General features: G+C 52.1%; 8 protein-coding genes across 8 annotated transcripts; 5 read left to right on the top strand and 3 right to left on the bottom strand.

Annotated features, from left to right (window-relative positions):
- Positions 1-568: 568 nt before the first annotated feature.
- Positions 569-2,070, bottom strand: car2 (ornithine-oxo-acid transaminase; the record flags this gene model as incomplete). Its single annotated transcript, XM_035498016.1, has 3 exons — positions 569-754; positions 809-1,510; positions 1,579-2,070. The coding sequence occupies 3 exons, from the start codon at positions 2,068-2,070 to the stop codon at positions 569-571; spliced, it is 1,380 nt and encodes a 459-aa protein (XP_035353909.1).
- A 951-nt stretch (positions 2,071-3,021) lies between these two features.
- gpi10 (putative glycosylphosphatidylinositol-alpha 1,2 mannosyltransferase) lies at positions 3,022-5,693 on the top strand (the record flags this gene model as incomplete). Its single annotated transcript, XM_035498015.1, has 5 exons — positions 3,022-3,420; positions 3,562-3,792; positions 3,850-4,064; positions 4,126-4,272; positions 4,334-5,693. The coding sequence occupies 5 exons, from the start codon at positions 3,022-3,024 to the stop codon at positions 5,691-5,693; spliced, it is 2,352 nt and encodes a 783-aa protein (XP_035353908.1).
- A 679-nt stretch (positions 5,694-6,372) lies between these two features.
- On the bottom strand, positions 6,373-8,774 carry AtWU_02901 (putative GTPase activating protein for Arf; the record flags this gene model as incomplete). The annotated part of the gene is made up of 4 exons (XM_035498014.1): positions 6,373-8,289; positions 8,365-8,475; positions 8,576-8,592; positions 8,660-8,774. The coding sequence occupies 4 exons, from the start codon at positions 8,772-8,774 to the stop codon at positions 6,373-6,375; spliced, it is 2,160 nt and encodes a 719-aa protein (XP_035353907.1).
- A 1,531-nt stretch (positions 8,775-10,305) lies between these two features.
- On the bottom strand, positions 10,306-12,442 carry AtWU_02900 (Zn(II)2Cys6 transcription factor; the record flags this gene model as incomplete). The annotated part of the gene is made up of 5 exons (XM_035498013.1): positions 10,306-11,145; positions 11,197-11,340; positions 11,392-11,964; positions 12,064-12,138; positions 12,206-12,442. The coding sequence occupies 5 exons, from the start codon at positions 12,440-12,442 to the stop codon at positions 10,306-10,308; spliced, it is 1,869 nt and encodes a 622-aa protein (XP_035353906.1).
- A 308-nt stretch (positions 12,443-12,750) lies between these two features.
- AtWU_02899 (uncharacterized protein) lies at positions 12,751-13,732 on the top strand (the record flags this gene model as incomplete). The annotated part of the gene is made up of 2 exons (XM_035498012.1): positions 12,751-13,031; positions 13,093-13,732. 2 exons carry the CDS (start codon positions 12,751-12,753, stop codon positions 13,730-13,732), a joined length of 921 nt encoding a protein of 306 aa, XP_035353905.1.
- A 2,208-nt stretch (positions 13,733-15,940) lies between these two features.
- AtWU_02898 (peroxidase) lies at positions 15,941-17,107 on the top strand (the record flags this gene model as incomplete). The annotated part of the gene is made up of 2 exons (XM_035498011.1): positions 15,941-16,297; positions 16,370-17,107. 2 exons carry the CDS (start codon positions 15,941-15,943, stop codon positions 17,105-17,107), a joined length of 1,095 nt encoding a protein of 364 aa, XP_035353904.1.
- Positions 17,108-17,820: 713 nt separating this feature from the next.
- On the top strand, positions 17,821-18,426 carry AtWU_02897 (diphthamide biosynthesis protein 4; the record flags this gene model as incomplete). Its single annotated transcript, XM_035498010.1, has 1 exon — positions 17,821-18,426. The coding sequence occupies one exon, from the start codon at positions 17,821-17,823 to the stop codon at positions 18,424-18,426; it is 606 nt and encodes a 201-aa protein (XP_035353903.1).
- A 734-nt stretch (positions 18,427-19,160) lies between these two features.
- AtWU_02896 (thioredoxin-like protein 1) lies at positions 19,161-20,367 on the top strand (the record flags this gene model as incomplete). Its single annotated transcript, XM_035498009.1, has 3 exons — positions 19,161-19,239; positions 19,377-19,524; positions 19,596-20,367. The coding sequence occupies 3 exons, from the start codon at positions 19,161-19,163 to the stop codon at positions 20,365-20,367; spliced, it is 999 nt and encodes a 332-aa protein (XP_035353902.1).
- Positions 20,368-20,572: the final 205 nt, after the last annotated feature.

Below are 20,572 nucleotides of genomic sequence, written 5' to 3'. Positions count from 1 at the left end.
TGATGCGGGATATATTATGGCGACAGGGACTAGAGGGATTAAATGGGGAGCAATCGGAAGGTCAGGAACGGGAGAGGGAAAAGGGGAAGAGAAAGAGGGGAAAGAAGCGCGGGGGCGGCTACATATGCGGCATCATCGAACATCGTGTGCTCTTTTCTTTCAACTACAACCATGTCAAAGATTCTAAATGATATGAGGGAAAACACTCGCTTTGAATTCATTCTAGGCTAGAATTTTGATTCTTATGGTCATCAAGCGTTATCATCAACTTTCATCCATCTAAAGACTGATATCCAACTGGCGCTACGAATTCAGGGCATCTCACACGAGGTGGCAGAGACGGTGTGCAACCGCATCACTCATGCTTGGGCTTTTTCGACAAGAGTCAAATCTCCCGCGCCCGTACGAGTCCTCTGGTCGACACGACAAGGCATCGTCCCTGGTCGGAATAAACCGTACTCAGGTGCTGACGATTTTCAGGCGCTGTCGCGGTTGCGTCGATGTACCAAGTTCATCCCAGTGCATTTGCCACTAGGATCCCATCCGTCACCTCCGTTGTGTCTGGCCTCTAGTTCTCGAGGCTGACCTTGACCTTCTTCTCCGGAGGGGGAATGACCTCATCCTCAGCCGCGCCGGTGAGCGTGGGGAGCTCGTTGACGGCTTCCTTGATGATGTCCAAGGCCTTCTGGACCTCCTCATCAGTGATCACCAAAGGCGGTGCCAGGCGGATGATGTTTTCGTGAGTCGGCTTAGCCTGGAGGGGAGGTTAGTATTTGACCTGAAATTCAAGGCGACCGCATTAACTTACCAGCAACCCCTTCGTTTTCAGCAGCATGCAGAGGTCCCACGCAGAGTGGCCGTTGGTCTTGGACTCATCAATGACAATAGCATTGAGCAGACCCTTGCCGCGCACCGTCTGGATGATGGGGCTTTTGATGGCCTGCAGACCGTCGCGGAATACGTGACCGAGCTTCTCGGCGCGCTCGACCATGTTCTCCTCCTGGACGACCTCCAGGGCTCTGATAGCGACCGCGCAGGCCAGCGGGTTACCTCCATAGGTTGAACCGTGGGTGCCCGGCTCGATGGTGAGCATCACATCCTTGCGGCCCAGCACGCAGGACACGGGGTACATGCCACCGGAGATGGCCTTGCCCAGCAGCACCATGTCAGGCTTGATGCCGCTCCACTCGTGGCAGAGCAGCTTACCAGTACGGGCAATACCAGTCTGAATCTCATCGCAGATCAACAGAACGTTGTGCTTGTCGCACAGGGCTCTGGCCTCCTGCAGGTAATCCTCGTCGGGGACAACAATTCCAGCCTCGCCCTGAATGGGCTCCACCAAGAAGGCGGCGAGGTTGGGACCCGCCTTCTCGAAGGCCTCCCGCAAGGCGGCCTTATCGTTGTAGGCGATAGGCTTGTCCGTTCCGGGAATGGTGCAGCCGATACCGGGCAGGTAAGGGCCATAGTTCTCGCGCGACTCGGGGTCAGAAGATAAGGAGATAGCAGCGAACTAAACCAGGGAACACCGGTCAGTCTGGGTCAAATTTCAATTACACAGGGCGATATTCCGGTACTTACTGTGCGTCCGTGGAAGTTGTTCTCCGCACTCAGGACCACCGCCTGGTTCTCAGGAATGCCCTTGACCTTATAACCCCACTTACGGGCGATCTTGATACCGGTCTCGACCGCCTCCGCACCGGTGTTCATGGGCAGGACCATGTCGAAGCCAAAGTACTTGGTCACGAACTCGGCAAACCGGGGGAAGACATCGTTGTAAAAGGCACGAGAACTGAGAGTCAAACGGGAGGCCTGATCGACTAGAGCCGCCACCAGCTTGGGGTGGCAGTGACCCTGGTTGACAGCGGAGTACGCAGACAGGAAATCGAGGTATTGACGACCCTCGGGGTCCCAGACTGTGGTGCCCTGGGCACGAGCGAAGACGATGGGAAGTGGGTGGTAGTTGTGGGCAGCGAAGTCTTTCTCAGCCTGGATGGCCTCTTGAGTAGTGGAGGCATGGTAGGAACTGACGCCATTGTGGCCGTTAGTTCCATTGGTACCGTTGGACGCCATGGTTTGAGAAAAGAATCAGGGACAATTTAAAGGAGCAGTGATCAGAGGATGAGAGGCTATGAGAGGCTAGTATGTGGGAGAGGAAGAGAGATGTGAGAGCAGTAGGAGAGGAAGAGGAAGGACTGAGGGGGTATCTGGGAAGTATAAGATAAGTAAGAAAGAACAGACGAAGCAAGAAGAAGGGGGGAAAGACACGGTATAAGAAGGGTCGAGGCAGGGGAGGAGAGGAGTGCAGCAGTGACAGGAAGGCTTTTTACCAATTTGGCTGGCAAACAGACGAATTGTGGTAGACAGGAAATTTGCGAGGCCGAAGCTACACCGTTAAGCGCAGGTGGACGCGGAGAAGACTCCTAAGTGCAGGTGGAAGCGATCATGATGTCTTTCTGACTAAGGCGGGCGGCTCCGCTCCACTTCCTGGTGGCCTGCGTTTTCTGGCCGCCTTCCTTGGAGGTTCTGGGCAGCCACTCATCATCCCGACAATTACTCTTTTCTTCTCCTCCCACTCAACTCTCAAGACCCACGGAGCGGATCTCGACGCTTGTTATCGGTCCGACCCAGTCCAGACTGAGAACGCGAGATTGATTGGTTGGTTGGCTGTCTGAGAAAGGGACCAAGTGGTATCTTCTGCTTTTCCTTTTCCGCTTTCCCCCTGTAAACAAACTAAACCAACAAAGATGGCAGTTTTATCGTGACCTGTAAAACTTGGCAGTTCACTGTGACTATTACTTACTACGTACTACTAAGAAAGTCACTACTAGTAACTATTCTACATAGTGACTAGTGACTAGTGGCTGCACTGAACTAGTGCTGCACGCCGTGGTACCTTCCCAATCCACCCAACCACTTTCATCACTATCGTCATTTTTCATCCCTGGATCCATAACTTAATCATCCCAGAAAATCTGGGGTGTTTTGTGCCTGACTAGTAAATAATTCCCCCGATCATCCATTATGTCTGGGGTTCGTCGTCGGCGGAGAGCCTCTTCTTCAACAGCCTCCTCCTTTTCCTCCCCCTCATCCTTATCGGACAGCGACTACATCGCCGACGCTGATGTCTCCGATCCCGATGCCTCTCTTCTGTATGATTCCTCCTCCCGCTCTGGTCACCTGAGGCCATCATCCTCTTTGTCTTCCTCCTTCTTCCCTTCCTTATCCTCCTTATCTTCCTCCTCCGCCTTCCTCCTTTCCACCCCGCCATCCTCGCTTCGCATCTTCCTCTTCCTCGTCGCCTTCCGTCTGGTCAACGCTTGGACCGTTCGGACCTTCTTCCAACCCGATGAGTTCTTCCAATCTCTCGAGCCCGCTTGGCGGGCCGCATTCGGAGACGACCATGCGCCTTGGATCACTTGGGTGAGTTCTCCCTTTCCATTGGAGCATTCCGCTCTGTACCTCCCTGCATCTTCCAAGAAACCCGGTGTCATCATCACAACTCTTCAGCCAATCTGCTGGGGCTCTGCAAGACTAATAATCAATGACGACGTCCTTGTGCAGGAATGGCGCCACCAGCTGAGATCTTCCCTACACCCTCTTCTCTTTACCGCTGTTTATGCCACCACCGATCTGCTCGCTCGCCTACTCCACATTTCCCCTGCATGGCAAGCGGAATGCCTAGTTGTCGCCCCCAAGGTTGCCCAAGCCGTTATCGCTGCCGTTGGTGACCTATATACCTGGCGATTGGCTTGTCGCGTGTATGATCCTATGTCTCACGAGGCCTGGGCTGCAGTATGTCTCAGATCTCCAGCCAGCATACATCTCATCAGGACTAATCGCAGAATATAGCTGGCATTGACCATCGTGAGTCCTTGGCAATGGTTCTGCTCCACAAGGACCTTGTCGAATTGCCTGGAGACCTCCCTTACCATTACTGCTCTTTATCTGTGGCCATGGGTATGGTCGTTGGATCCCTCAACCACCACCCAACCAAAAAGGTCGCCCTCACGTAGCCTCAAGCCCCGGCCGGACGAGGTCCAGTCTGACACGGCTGTCCTGAGCAGGTACGACCTTATATTTTCACCCAGCTTTGTGAAAATGCACTAACTCTATCTCTGGGGATAGGCTTCGACGATGCCTTGTGCTGGCGGCTGTGGCATGTATACTGCGACCCACCAACGTTCTGATCTGGATGGTACTTGCTAGCCTGTTGTTGTACCGGAGCACTCCCCTTCGACGGGCGACGCTTGTCCGCGAAGCTCTACTCTGCGGGTGAGCTTAACGGTTCCCTCCATTTGTTTCAAGTACGCAACTACTTCTAACACTCTTACAGCTCAGCTGTTTTGGCGGTGTCAACTACAGCAGATCGGTTCTTCTACGGATTCTGGACTTTCCCACCCCTACGGTTCCTGTACTTCAACCTTGCCCAATCGCTGGCGGTCTTCTATGGAAAGAATGATTGGCACTACTATTTGTCCCAGGGGCTTCCCCTCCTCTTGACTACAGCCTTGCCCTTCGCCGTTGTGGGCTTATACCATTCAGTAACCCGACCGCGATCGGGTGAACTTAGCGAGTTGCAGGCTTCGATGCAGGTTCAGCTTGCTTCGGTGTGCCTCATCATGATCATTGGGTTGTCGCAGATATCGCACAAGGAGGTGCGATTCATTTATCCATTGCTGCCCTCGCTGCATGTCCTCACTGCACCTGCTCTGGTGAATTTCTTCCGTCCCGCGGTCACGGCGGGAAGTCAGAGACACACCCCCAGACGGCTCACCTTGGTTTTCTTGCTACTGGCGAACGCCGTCATTGCGCTCTATACGACGGTCATCCATGCATCCGGCCCAGCGGCCGTGTTGTCCTACCTTCGGGACCAGCGACAAATACATGGTTCCAACGATATGACCGATACTTCTCAGCCCGGGATCACAGCCGGGTTCCTCATGCCTTGCCATAGCACTCCTTGGCGCTCACATATGGTCTACCCCACCATCAGCGCCTGGGCACTATCCTGCGAGCCTCCTGTCGGCCTCGACGCGTCCGAGAAAGCTACGTACTTGGACGAGGCGGACCAGTTCTACGCCGATCCTGAGCAGTTTCTGCGCACGAACATGGTTGGCGGTCTGCGCCGATTCCCTCGAAGGCCATCCTATGACAAGTATAATTGGAAATCTTCGCAGTTGCCCACACAGTATCAGTCCAAAACCCCGCACGAATGGCCCGATTACCTCATCTTCTTCGCCCAACTAGAACCCACCCTCCAGAGTCTCCTCCGCTTCTCCGCATATAAGGAATGCCACCGCACCTGGAACACCGCCTGGCATGACGACTGGCGCCGTCGGGGCGATATCGTCGTCTGGTGTGTTGATCCGTCCGAACAAGCCGCCCGGGACAGTGTATATATACAACGCCAGCGCGAGAGCCGGGATCTTCACTTCGATCGCATCGTGCAAGCTTTCACCAAGCCCACGCACAAGCAACGTCTAACGCAGTTCTGGAAATCCATATTTTCAAGCCAGTCCCAATCGTCCTGGTCGTGGTCATGGCCATGGCAGCGCCGCAAACGCACAACCATTTTTGGGTTTGAGTTGCCGGCCTGGCCGTTCTCAAAATCGTCAAGAAAATCATCATCTTGGTCATTTCCCGCCTGGGAAGAGCTGAACCGGCGGATGAACGATCGGGCAAATTGGGCTTAGTAGCTTGATGCGTGCACATATAGTCGGGAAGATATGATCTGTGTCACTATACTAAGCTGTATATTCATCTGTGAACATTTTGGAATAATACCTCGGATACCTTTACATAGTTTGATACGGAAGCTTTTGTTACGTTGTATCCTATTCAAAATACCATATACCATATACCCAAGTCGCTATATAATTGAATTTTGCCCTGCTAATATCCAATAAATATCCAACAACTAGAAACGTTTTATCTCTATGCAACAATTTCCCCGACGAAGTGAACAGGGCAAGAACGAACCACTATATACTTTTCCACCACAGAAAAAGCCGGCTGAAAACAAAAATAGAAAAATGAAGAAAGATATAAGTAGTTGATACTTAATGATCGCACCACCAGACCAACTACAAACCAAATATAGGAATATAGATATATACCGCGTAAACCCTCAAAACATAGAAACAAAAAAACAAACGCAACGCCAAAAATGCAATCAGCTAAACTAATCTACTTTACACTCGCCTCACCAAGTCCAGATTCCCTTCCAATCCATATAAAAAATAGTGGAAGTCCAAGTCGACGAGTTCACAAGTAAAGGCAACAATGGTTATATATATAAGATCAAAGGAAGAATGTGCAATAGATAGAAGATATATAGATTTGTTCTCCAAAAGTGAAAGATAAGGGATGAAACTATCCATATCGCGCACTCAAGCTGGCAAATGCATCGGGACTGTGTCGTCCGCTTTGGAAGCCGTTGATATCGACGCTTTGCTGGCTCATGTGACCTCGTGGGAAGCCGGTGGACTTGTTGGGCATTCCTCCGTAGACATTGAGTGTTTGTTGTTGTTGTTGCTGCTGTTGCTGTGGGGGTGGGGCGGTGGTGGTGAGGTAGGGTGTTGTTGTTACTTGTGCGGTGGTAGTTGGGACCGAGGAGGGAGCTCCTGGTTGGGGGGCTGTGGTGAAGAAGGGGTTGCGGGTGCCGCTTGCTGATAGGGGGTCTGTGAGGGGGTTGCTTTGTTGTTGTTGAGGTTGGAGTTGTTGTTGTTGTTGCTGCTGCTGCTGCTGCTGTTGTTGTTGGGGCATGGTGTTGAAAGGTTGTGGTTGTTGTTGTTGTTGCGGCATGGTATTGAAGGGTGAAGGCTGACCGGTCTGAGTGGGAGGGTTCACGGCCGTGGAAGGTCGGTATTGAGGTTGCTCTGGGGTGGCGGAAGGTTGCGGGGAGAATTGATAGAGGGAGAGGATGCTGTTCTTGTCGACGCGGCCGGTGGGCTGCGGCGCTAGATGCTGTGCGGATGCTTGATATCCGTATTGCGGTTGCGCCAGGTATCCTGCGTTCTGGGGGGTAGCTGGCGCGGTCATGGTTTGATAGGGGTTCAGAGACCCTTGCGGTTGTTGCAGATGCTGCTGCATTTGGTATTGGGGTTGCGGTTGTGGTTGTGCCTGGGGTTGAGGCTGAGACTGAGGCTGGGACTGAAGCTGCGATTGGAAGGGAGAAGGCTGGCCGAAAGGCGATGTGGAGGGCATGACAGGCATGGTGTTTGCGTGTCGAAGGGGGCCGAATGGGGAATTGGATGCAGCCTGGCTCTGAGGTGGTTGCTGCATCCCGGTCGGCTGCGGTGCAACTTGGCTGAAGAAGGGGTTTGTCTGGGCGAGATTGGACGCGGGAGGGGTCATGCTGGCCTGCGGCTGAGCTCCGGTCTGGAAGAAAGGATTGTTGCCACCGTCTAGTGGCTGCGGAGAAGAGACATATGGGTTCTGGGCAAAGTTCGTGGGAACCGGGGGCGTCGCTGTCTGCTGGTAGAGAGGCTGAGGGAGCGAGACCTGCCGCATTGGATAGCCACCGGTGGAGTGCGGAAACAAGGGCTGCGCGACCTGCAGGTTCTGGAAAGACTGCTCCAGCGATTGCACAGGGGCCTGCTGGGCCTGCGGCTGAGACTGCACAGGTGCATCGAACGGGTTGTAGCTCCCACTTGCTTGGCGAGTAGCGGGCCTGGCATCCAGTTGATCGAATGGATTGGAAGATTTGCCAGCATCAGGAGTAGGTTGCGCAGCCGGAGACTTGGCAAGCGAGATAGATCCATTGCCTTCTCCCAGCCTCACCAACGTCTCGATCGTCTTGTCTAGATTGCCGTCCAGCTCGCGGAGGGCGATCGCGTTGCGGCGCTCGTTTGCGAAGCCCATATCCCGTAGGGTGGCCAGCTTCGCATCAAACGACGCATCTCCCGAGCCTTTCCTCACTGATATTCCCGACGCACCGAAGCTATCCGACTGTGGTGAGATTGCCGAACCTCTGTTGGACATCCGATTGAGGTTGGTCGCAGATGAGGCGGACCGAAGACCAAAGCCAAAGGGCCTAGCAGGCTTGGGAGGGAGGGGAGGAGGAGAGCCTTCCGGAGACCGGTCCTCTGCGCGGGGTCTATCGTAGTCCGAATCATGACGACTGGGAGGCTTTTGTTTCACCTCGTCGAGGGAGCGGTGCTGGTATTTCTGGCGAATGAAGCGTTCCATGCAAGCGTCGGACTCGTCCACGTCGGTCGGAACAGGCGGCTTGACGTTCTTAGGGTTGTAGATCTTGTTCATGATGTTGTTTCCGTGCGATTTCATATTCTAGATAATCCCACGGGTCAGCGACTTCGTTCTCTGGTGGTCCCAAACCCATCCCGGATCACTATAATAACTCACATCGACCTGGTCGTCCGTCCATGTATCCATGCTCAAGGATTTGACCTTGGAGATATGTGTGCCCAGCTTGCGATGCAAAGACGCACATCGCATGCAAATAAAGATTCCAATCTATTTATGTATTCCAATCAGTATATCCTGTCCTTCCACACGAAACGAAAGAGTGCATTGCATGTATGTGGGTATGGAATCAGGTTGACGAGAGACGTACGTTCCAACTAGCCCATCCTATACCAGAGCAAACAAGCAATTAGCAATATGAACATAGAACCAGACGTACGGCGACGCAACTCACCTGGATTCAACGCCTGACAATCAGCACAGCGGTCATTTCCAGGGACCGACCGAATGAGGTCCTGCAGCGCCCGCTCATTGCGGAACTGCTGCCGTTTGCTAATTCCGGCCACCATGATCGCAAGACTCTAACAGAATGGCGGGGTATCTTGCGCGACGACAGGGGTGAAATTGCGGTCTCACAAACCCCAAGACAAGGAGAGGGGGGAGGAGGAGTGAGATGTAGGGGGGCAGGGGAGGCGAGTTGGGGAAAAAGTCTCCAGCGAAGCAACAGCACGAGCCGAGCTTCCGGAACGGGGGATTCGGGAAAACCTTCAAGCTGAGAGGCAAAGCATATTTACACCAGGAAAAGCGTCGGGGGATGCACAGCAAAAGTATTCGACGAGGAGGAGGGGGAATTGGGTAGGGAAATAAGTAAAAGGAGCTGGCCAGGGATGAAATGAGGAGAGTGAGAGAGAGAGAGAGAGAGAGAGGAGTCGGCGGAGAGTAGAGGTGGGGAGCAGAACAGCAGCGACGATGGATTGATTCATTTAGAGTCCCACGATATTAATAGTTGTCCGTTTGCCGGCCCAATTCGGCCCACGTTTGTCTGCTGTTTGGAAATAACTAGATAATAGATAGTAGATAAATATCTACGAGGGAATATTTTATCGGAGTGATGGCGCAGATGCCCAGAAGTCTTGATTTCAGAGCAAGCAATACATGAAGGATAGGAGAAAATCAAGCGTCCGGGTGGCATCAGGGGCAGCACCAGCAGCAGCAGCAGCCCCCAATGGCTGGCTGCAAAGCAACGCTTGGAACTTTCGACCCCAACCAGCCAGGATTGTTAACGCCAGTCCTGTTCCTGGTGTGGAAAGTCTATTCATGATGACTTGGCAGCAATCACGCCAATGAGACACCCCCTCTTGCGTTCGCATAACGTTATGGAAGCAATTCAATGCCCCATTCCACAGTAGTCAGTACTGGACTTTCTGCATGGATCCCGAGACGCGTCATGAAATCCCACGGCCCGAAGCACCCAAAAGGACCCTGAGAGGCGAATTATGCGAACTGACAGCAAGGCAACTGTTGTTGCAGTGTCCATCGCTGATCCTGCACTCGCTCGGTGCATGCATCTGGTTCCTTCTACGTCTACGATCATATCACACTCCATACCTAATTCAATTTTGTTGATAGGGAATGTTTGAGCAGCAGGTGACTCCGACCACCATTGCACAGACGAGCTCCCGGAAGGAACTCAGTGCGGTAGGGGAGTCAATTATGCCCGGGGTAAAGGGTTACTCTAGTACGCCAATATGACCTGCCATCCTATGGTCAATTAAGAAGGAATTGGAGGTTGATTATGCGTTCGTGAGGTATGAAAAGTGTAATAATAAGAAGGAAAGAAAGTGCGCGGAACGAAAAGGTTTTTATATGGGTCAATGTCATAGTGCGGCACGTGATTGCTCCTTGAGTGGTAGTGGCCTCAGGTGTCACTGTTGTGTGGATATCCCAGCCATTGGCATTATTTCACGGTGCATCATTACACAGTAGAGTTTGGTCTCTATATACATCCAATGCAATCTATTCATAAACATAATACACATATGCATCATTTACACAGTCCCGTTCCCCAAACCCCCGCCGATGGATACGTCTGGAAAGAGTTCACTGTAACATGGCCCGTGGCCAAACGGTGTCGCCAGACTCCATCGCATCTATCCAATGTAGCCCACCCTGTTCTTCCCTTAACACCGTGATGATAGTTAAAGCGGTGCCAATGCCCATCTCCCGACCAATCACGTGGAAGCATCTCATAGCCCAGTTATGCATCGGGCTTGAAGCTCCGCCAACAAGTGCGGCCATGGTCAGCGGCAGAAGCATGGTGAACCCTGTGCCCGCATAGGTATGCGGAGAATCAAAGACATTCTTGCTTTCATTGCCAGCAACTCCGAACTTGAAAGGAACAGAGCAGCAGATGTCTGTCGCTAGCTGCCTCATCAAATCACGAATCCGAATACAATGGGCCTTGAAGAGGCCATAGTCTAGTACTTGATGGCCACCCAATACCATGGATTGCAGATGGGTCAGGATCATGTTGTTAACGAGGATTCGGATGTAGCGGTAGTTGTTCCAGATATTGCAGGACCAGACGGATTGGTAAATGTGATAGGTCCCTCGGTAATGGCAGAAATTGCCCTCTTCGTACTCGCAGGATGACACACTGCCCGACTGTGTCTCGACCTTGTAGGTGAAACTGGCTGAAACATTACCAGCGAACTGTTCTAGCTCCAAGTCTATGGCCATGGCCATCTTTACAATCTCACTGCTGTCCGAGAGAATTCCTTCTCTGACATCAGCCTGAAGCCCGGCGAACTTAGCCATAACCTTAACTAGTCGATCTCCGTCAGTTGGGAGAGGATACGACGTGAGGTCGGTAGCTACTTGATCAGGCATATCGATCAGGACAGAAGGGAGTCTCGTTTTCTTTTGCAGGCAACCAAGGAGCTGAAAGGGCCATTAGCCAGGTTCTGAATAAGAGACTTGGATAACACCCACCACCTCATTTCGGAGGGCTTGAAACATCCAGAACCCGCCTTCGCGCCGAAGCTGATCTCTGCCGCGAAGTTCAAGGACAGTTGCCACCCCCTGTGAGTGTTCGATCCAGGATTGCAGGCTCTCATTTCTCTGGCAAGCAATGATCTAAATAAACCAGTCAGCCATATGCTCTGTAAATAGTTACAGACAACTCACCTCGAATAATGATAAGCAAACGATCGCGGTTAGCGTGGTATCTGCTGTAACCAGTTCCGGATCGCTTAAAGCTGAGTTCGTCAGCTGCAGAGCCTTAGTGTACTCGCGCCGAGCCGACAGCCGCATTGACGAGGACCTCTGCATACTAGCAAGATTCGCTAAGCCCACGGATGCAATGCTAGCCATCATAGCTTTCTGGCCAAGGGACTCAGTAGAACCGGCACCATGTTTGAATGAGGTTTCCACCGTGCTAGATGCATTGAACCACGTGTATGTGTTCAGGAAAAAGCATGTGGCTTGGAAGGTATGATCCAACGCAAAGTTAACTATCGCTAGGGGGAACCGCAGAGGGTAGTGTCCAGGATATACTTCCTGGGAGGTGTTTCGTCTTGCTAGCGTCAGAACCGAAGGCTCTGTGGAGGAAGATTCTTTGTCTAAAGTGGCAGATCTCTTGACTCTTCGGGCTACTGCATCGCTCTCGTCTCTAAACCATACCGAGTGCGGGTCTCGATAGCCGGAACAAGTCCGCCTTGCTTTTCTACAACGACCGCAGACTGGTCTAGCTTCATCGCACTAGGAGCAGTGATCAGATCAGATGGAATGGGTGGAAAGCGCCGGTGTCTTCGATACGATGATAGGATGGTGGATCATAGACAAGACCATACTACTTACTTTGACTCTCCTCGCACGACACGTACCACACCCTCCACTTGGTTTGCCCATCACGAGTGAGGAGCCGCATGTAGACTGGGATGGTCGTATCACACGCGATGCCTAAATAGCGTAATAGAAGGGTATAGCAAGCTTGACATACTGCGGCCCCAACATGTAGGTCCTTTCCAGACTGAGCTTCGGAGAGCAAGATAGATAGATGAAGTTCGTATTGAGGGATCACCAAACGCCACGAGTCCAGCGAAGCCCCAGTCCGGTGGGGTTGGTCTAGCCGCATTTGGAAAGCAGGGCGAGCAATACCGTGTTCTGATTGGACCTGATGTCCGTCCACGATATGGTCGTTGAAATATCCATCAAGTTTGCTCCATCTGGCCTTCATGATGGCCTTTGGTTGGGCAGAACGATATGGCTAAGCATAGCCTCAAGCTCCCGATAGACGCTTGTTTGAGGTACATTCCAGGGAAGCACAGCCTTGTGGGTGCAGGTATTGGTACCGTGAAGAAAATGTGTGATCTTGCTAGGATTATAGCAGTCTTCAACAGGGGGAATAACGGTTGCCTGAAATTGTTATATAGCTTGCCTCTCCTCTTTCGACATTCCAATAAAGCAGATTGTTCTGAAGTCAACACTTCTTCTCTTCTAGCCCATAAGAGACACTGACTCGTTGTTCGTCTCTCTATCCCAATCATGGCCGTCAACTACCGACATGGTCTCTCCATTCTGGAATTGATCGTATACTTCCCGTCCCTATTCATCTCGTTGTACATGGGCTTCCGCCATGGCTTCCAGAGAAACGCTGGCTGGGTTCTCTTGATAATCTTCTCCTTGGCCCGCATTATTGGTTCGTGCTGCTACCTGGCCACGATAGCCCACCCTGAGACCATCGACCTTTATATCGCATGGGGCGTTTGCACTTCCATCGGACTTGCCCCTCTGATTTCCACTTGCATCGGTCTCTTGTCCCGAGTGTACGTGTTATGCTGATCTGCTCTAAGTCGTCAAGAAACTAACCAGTCCCTCGTACTCCAGTAACGAGTCTATCCAACGAAAAACCGGACGAGGCCTCCTTCCAGCCTTCTTCAGATTAGTCGGTCTCCTCACACTGGCGGGCATGGTTCTTTGTATTGTTGGTGCAAGCAACAGCTCGAGCCTTCAGGGAATCACGAACAGTACAGAAGCCAAAGTTGGCGACGTTCTATACCTCATCGCATGGGCCTGTCTCTGTGCCCTGCTACTCGTCGTCGGAAGCAAGTATGGAAGCATTGAGGATGGCGAACATCGCTTGGTTTTGGCAGTCGGAATCTCTGTTCCGTTGCTTCTCGTGCGCCTTATATACTCCCTGTTGTCTGTATTCACGCACAATCCCACGTTCAACATGTTGACGGGAAACGTCACTGTTTTCCTGGTCATGGCTGTTCTGGAGGAGATCGTGATTGTTGTGATCTGTCTTGGAGTCGGAATGACTCTGGAAGTCCGTCAACGCACGACAGAGTATGAGGCCTGCGAGGCGCCGGCTCAGGGAGGTCCCGAGCTCGAGTCTCAGCAGAATCCTGAGATGCTGTCGTACACTCCCAGAAAACAAGAGCGGAGGAGAAAGAAGAGACGTGGTGGACCTATTAGCCAGCTCATTGGATTGGCCATCGATGCGACCAGATCTAGGAGGCAGTGAGGTTTCTTTGATACTGCGTTGCTGTTGATGATATGTATCTAAGTCGGGTGATGATATGGAAGAAAAAAACCCTTTTGATACTATCAATCTAATGGCATGTCAGTGGCATAGACATATGATATTCAGTTCTCTTGTCTGAGGCTCGCAACGACTCGGCGCAGTAAGCCAGGACCGTAGTAATATATAGGTGATCAGTAGAGCACCAGTCATTGATGGCATGCATTCAGTCACTCCCTACCAGCCCATTAACGTATTGGATAGCATGCTGGAGCCATATATGTAGCAACAGATCTTCAATGCTGAAGAGTCAATGAAAGTGCCAGACAGCCTGCCAGTATGTAGATAGCTGTATCCTTATCGAGCAATAGGAGCAACCACACTCGCTTAGGCTAGCGTTTACATCACATGACCTAAAGCTTAAGCGAAAAGACCAATTTTCATCCCAATTTTCTCTCACCCACCGTTTCTCCCTTCCTTTACAGTCAGTCACTCAACCTGCCTTCAACCCTCAGCCATCGGGGTTTTGGAATATTATGAACGATTCCTTCCCACGTCTTTGGCTTGAAGCGTCTACACTCACTGTAGAAGAATGACTGCAGAATGTTTGCAGCATCATTCAGCTGTTTATTGTTTTCTGCCTTTTTTGTCTCGCTTTTTCTTTTCTCGTAGCACAACGAAAACCACACAGTGCGCTTCTAGCCTTTTCAATGGCGAAGAGGCATACTTTTTTTCAAGTTCGTTCAGTGGAAGATCAAAACCAAACAGTTTTTAGCAGAGCTGCGTCTACTCCACCCTGGTGTTCGCTTTTATCGGACGGCAGGACTATTTTTACGACGGACATCCTGAGTTTATCTCTACCTTTTTTATTTGTAGCTGTGCATATGTGGTGTGCGGTACGTAGATCTGGGAGACCGGAATGGGTGTCTCTTCGTTTGTACGGAAAGCATTCCGATGAAGGAGTGGACATGTTCCGGTGCTACTGAAACGGGTGCTTTGCGCCTTGTGGAAGTACGAGCCAGTTAAGGCCCCTTGCATCTGGTCGCTCCTCGTCCTATCTGACTGGGGATGATCGTTGCTGCAGCTCTGAAATCAATCAAAGAGAAGCTGAAGCTATGGTTGATGACCGGGCATGCTGTTTGTTGCGGTCGCCAACATGTCCGACTATATTGGAGGCCAAGCTACCATAGCAACTGATAATGATAAGCATGAAGGCCTAGTTGTTTATCAGACGCAGTGTTTGTAAGAGAGCTCTGTTCAGCAGACTTCTAGAATGGTTCTGAAGGGCTGATAGCAGTTATCATAAGAGCCAGACTCCCGAGCTGAGTAATGGGAAGATTCTGGACGGATAAAAGTTTAGTAATAGGAACCAGTTGAAGGGAGAAGGCAGTGGGTGGCCCGGAATTTACCGCGGCTCAGAGAGCAAAGAAGCAGGTGAGACCAGCGAGTCTCTGCCAAAGAGAATGTTCCTGTTAATAATATGGCAACGGACCCGCCCGCGGACCCAGAAACGAGCGATAGACTAGTCGCATCGGTTATGATCGTTGCATGGAGATGGGCTGCTGCCCCTCCTGAGAGCTCTGAACTCTGACCTCTCAACTCTCAATTCAACACGCAAATCACCGTCAATCGACCAAACAATGGCTCAGTCAATCAATGCCCTTTGGCACTCTGTAGGAATCAAAGACTCGTAGACTGAGATTGGAGCCATGGGTCGGGAAAAGGGCCATCTTGCCACGGACAGGTCCAATTGCCGGAGATCGGGTCACCCAATTCTGGTCTCCTCACTCACAACCAACTCCAACTGGCAGTTGCCCGCGGACTAAAGAGATTCACGGCACCAGAAATGCGGAGAGTGACTTGCTGACTCAAAAGATTCGGCCCAGAGCTCGTCAATCTGCGTGTTGCCATTGGTGCGCCGTGCCTGGACAACGGACTCGGCATAATACTCAGTCGTTGTGGAGGAAGTCGCTGGAAGTGCTGAGGAGAACATTCGCAGCCTATTAGTATCCCTGTCTTCGTCTCCTCTTCTGTCTTTCTCTCCCTCTTCCCTTCTCCTCCCTCCTACCTTATTATTCTGTCCTTCCTCTTCTCTTCCGTCTTACACCCGAGGTAATCCATCTGTCCCTGGGTTCCTTCATCCATCCTCCGTGTACCATTTAGCCAATTCACCCCTGAGCATTCGTCTCCTTCCCTTTACATTCTTTCACAATGGCATCGGCTGCTAGAACGGCTTCCCGGGCCTTCCTTCGCTCGACCCCCGCTACCTCTTCCTTCAGACCTGCTGCTCGCAGTGCTCGCTTTGCCCTGCCTTCTCAGGGCTTCCGTGCTGCCTCTCGCCGCGGCTATGCCTCTGAGGCTGGCGAGGCCAAGTCCTCCAACAGCCTCCTCTGGGCTGGTATTGCCGCTGCTGGTGGTGTTGGCGCCTACTTCTACCTGAAGGGTGGTGATGCCTCCGTCAGCTCCAAGGAGTTTGTCCCCACCAAGGAGGACTACCAGAAGGTGTACGATGCCGTTGCTCAGCGTCTCGCCAACGAGACCGACTATGACGATGGCAGCTATGGACCCGTAAGTGACAGTCACCATCTGATGAGCTTGAGCCATTGAGTACCTGGGAAGCTGACATACGTTGTTGAATAGGTTCTTGTCCGTCTGGCATGGCACGCAAGCGGTACCTACGACAAGGAGACCGGCACTGGTGGAAGCAACGGTGCCACCATGAGATTCGCCCCCGAGTCCGACCACGGCGCCAACGCTGGTCTCAAGCACGCCAGAGACTTCTTGGAGCCCATCAAGGCCCAGTTCCCCTGGATCACCTACTCCGACCTCTGGACCCTGGCTGGTGCCTGTGCCATCCAGGAGCTTGGTGGCCCTGCCATCCCCTGGAGACCTGGCCGTCAGGACAAGGACGTTGCTGCTTGCACCCCTGATGGACGTCTCCCCGACGCCACCAAGGAGCAGTCGCACATCCGTGACATCTTCTACCGCATGGGATTCAACGACCAGGAGATCGTTGCCCTGGTCGGAGCTCACTCCCTTGGTCGCGCCCACACTGACCGCTCTGGCTTCGACGGTCCCTGGGACTTCAGCCCTACCGTCTTCACCAACGAGTTCTTCCGTCTGTTGGTTGAGGAGAAGTGGCAGCAGCGCAAGTGGAACGGCCCCAAGCAGTTCACTGACAAGACCACTGGTACCCTGATGATGATGCCCGCTGATCTTGCCCTGACCAAGGACAAGGCGTTCCGCAAGTACGTCGAACTCTATGCTAAGGACAGCGACCTCTTCTTCAAGGACTTCTCCAATGTGTTCGTCAAGCTCCTTGAACTTGGTGTCCCCTTCAAGACTGAGGACCGCTATGTCTTCAAGACCTCCGAGTAAATACTCTCCTGGTCTTTGTGAATATTCTGGGTTCGGTTTGTTTCAGGGTTTTAGCTGCGGAGCATTGTTTTCTCTTGTTCACATTTTGATATCCGACATGTTCTCGATCGATGTTCGACGACCATAGCATGCGTCTTAGAAAGGCATGTCCTGCCGCGGGGCATTAAACCATACAGGGGTGGAAATATCTAGAAAGATTAGATCAATAAACCATCCATTGAAGATTCAGATGATACCTTGTAATAAATGCCGTAGTACCTCATTAGCGAACCTGCTGTGGTATATATATCACCACTAGTAGTTGAACCGGCTAATTACCTACTATTGATGGCTCAACCCACAAGGCATCCACTTTCTTACCATCGATTGCCATGTAACAACTAGAGAATCTTTCCGACATTGCAATCACGTAACACAATGGTTGTTGTCACGCCGAGTCGGCATCACTCCGGAAGCGCACAAGAAGTGGCGGCAGTGCGGAGCCGACGAGAAAGTCTTTCAATCTCCGAACTCCAACCGCCGCATCTCGAGCAACTGACCAACTTAGAGCCCACCAGAGCCTTCATCTCCCAAGATACAAAACAGACTGAATGGAACAATAACCACATACCAAATCAACTTATCCTCGGCGAAGGAACCAACCCCCCTACCAATCCGCGCAAAAAAAAAAAAAAAAACATCTACATCGGCCGCACCGCAATACCCAACCCACCATGACCAGATCCAACCACCCCCTCACCCAAGACCACTACGAAGTCCTCAACCTCCCCTTCACAGAGACGCCAACAGCGCTCTCCAAACAACAGCTCAAAGCAGCCTACCACAAAGCCCTGCTTAAGCACCACCCGGACAAAGCACCCGGCGCAATCGCAAAAGATGTCCAGACCAGCAGCAGCAGCAGCGGCCTCCCTACATCGGACATAAACTCCTCGTCGCACACGACGCATCGCTACACAATAGACGAGATCACAACCGCATACAAAACACTATCTGATCCATATCTACGCGCTGAATACGATCGGTCGCTGCGACTCGATCGCATAAGGGTCGCGGAGCGGGAGAAGACGGGCACGGTTTTCCATACGGGTCTGGAGGTCGTTGATCTGGAGGATCTGGCGTGCGATGAGAGTGATGCGGATGCTACGCTGTGGTATAGAGGGTGTCGGTGTGGAGATGAGAGGGGGTTCTTGGTTACGGAGCAGGATTTGGAGAGGGAGGCGGAACATGGGGAGATTGTTGTGGGTTGTCGGGGGTGTAGTTTGTGGATGAAGGTTTTGTTTGCTGTTGAGGATGGAGATGAGGATGAACAGGATACTTGAGTGGTGCTGTGGGATATCTGTGATGATTGATTGGTTTTGTCGCCTTAGGGCGTGGATGGATGGATTCTTCGCTCGAGGTATACCCGTTAGATGCTTTTGGTCGCGATCGTTGTGACCAGCACTTGGCTGGCAGGGTATGGTGATGATACATAAGCTCACGAGTGGCACTGTGCGGTGCGCACTCTGTATCGTCCAAAGAACTCCCCGACGATAGGCTCGTGGTGAGCCATGATGCCTGCCGCAGCGGACGCTGCTGGCCTAGTCGCACTTTGACCTGTGTCAACCCTTCCAAGGGAGGTTGGGATACTGCTTGCGGATTGATGTAACACCCTGGATGCTTATATCTTCGTGGTAAAGTTTGGTTTATTCTGACTGTGTTGCTATTACCCCCAGGTCTGCCTGCAATAGAACCTGAGCCACAGAGTCAAGATATGATATATGAGATATGAGATATGTTGAGAAGATTATAGACTACAGAATAGAAATGACCGGATATGTCATCATACACACATTTTATCAAATTAGTTATATTTTGGAGTTGACAACTCGTCTTCATCAATATACATCTCTTAGTAGTAGTAAGTACTGCTGTCGGTGGGCGGCGGGGGCGTTGATGACATATCGGCAATAGATCTCCAGTCCCTAACAGTAACCACCACCGCAGCTCACCAAACCACCTCCAACCTCCTTCCATCTCCCTTCGCGTCCTTCACTACGCGACACACACCTCCACCATGTCGACACTCGTGCAAATCAACTCACGCGAGCAATTCAGCTCCCTATTGAGCTCCTCCACCTTTGTTGTCGCCGACTGTGAGCTCCCATCTGCTGTCCCCCACCTTCCCCTCCCCACCACCATCACCACCCATTCACTCGCAACGTCACTCCATCTCCTACAATCAAACAAACCTCACAAAGAGATACAAACTAACCCATCGAAACAAACGCAGTCTACGCAGATTGGTGCGGACCATGCAAAGCCATCGCCCCCGCATACGAGCAGCTAGCCGGGCAGCTCTCACGCCCGAACAAGATCACCTTTACGAAGATCAACGTTGACAAGAACCAAGACATCGCAAGACAATATGGGATCACAGCGTACGTGCCTATCCCACATCCTACAAACCCGACCAAGCAAACTACAATACAGCTACTAACCCCTACTCAAGTATGCCCACCTTCGTCCTCTTCGAGCGCGGCCGCCCAACCTCCACCGTCCGCGGCGCCAACGCCAAAGAGCTCAACGACCTCGTGCGCAAGCTCGCCACGGAAGCCGAAAAAGCGCCCGAAGGCAACGACGCCGGCTCCAGCAGCGGCGTAGGCTGGATCGGCCTTCCGGCACCCAAGAACTACAGCGATATCTCGGACCAATACGACCCCAAGGGCCTGGAGCTACTGAACCGGGCGAGCGAGTTCGGCACAGCCAAGACGCTCTTCGATAGCTCGAAGCCATCCTCCCTGAACAACGCCAAGGGCAAGGCCGGGGCCGCACCGGATTGGGTGGAGAGTGATACAGACGAGCAGTTGATGCTGTTTATCCCGTTCCAGTCTACGCTGAAGGTGCATTCGTTGCAGATTACGTCGCTTCCGCCGTCAGCGGAGGAGGAGGTTGAGGACGAGGATGAGCGGCCGATGCGCCCCCGGACGGTGTCGTTGTATACGAATCGGTCGCATGTGTTGGGATTCGATGAGGCGGATGATATCCCTGCTGTGCAGACGGTTACAATTCAGCCGGAGGATTGGGATCCCAAGACGGGTACGGCCAAGGTGGATTTGCGGTTTGTCAAGTTCCAGAGTGTTACGTCGTTGGTGATTTTCTTTGTGGATGGCGACGGAGATAGTGAGAAGTTGCGGGTCGATCGGGTGCGCATCTTTGGAGAGGCGGGTGAGAAGAGGGAGATGGGTAAGTTGGAGAAGATTGGTGATGAGCCGGGGGAGTGAGAGTACATACCAGTACAAGGATTGAGTAGATATATGATAGCAACACTTAGAACAGAGCAGAACAGAAACCACTACATTTCTACTACGGACTACTTAAGACATTTGAAACTCATGACCATGATAATATTCATTCACATTCAACAATCTACGATATCTATTGACCATAATCTGACCACAATCTGCACCACACATAACCAGCACAGAA

This window comes from Aspergillus tubingensis, assembly GCF_013340325.1.
Source record: "Aspergillus tubingensis WU-2223L DNA, scaffold_4, whole genome shotgun sequence".
NCBI classification, from domain to species: domain Eukaryota; kingdom Fungi; phylum Ascomycota; class Eurotiomycetes; order Eurotiales; family Aspergillaceae; genus Aspergillus; species Aspergillus tubingensis.
This window is presented reverse-complemented; position numbering and strand designations above follow the sequence as displayed.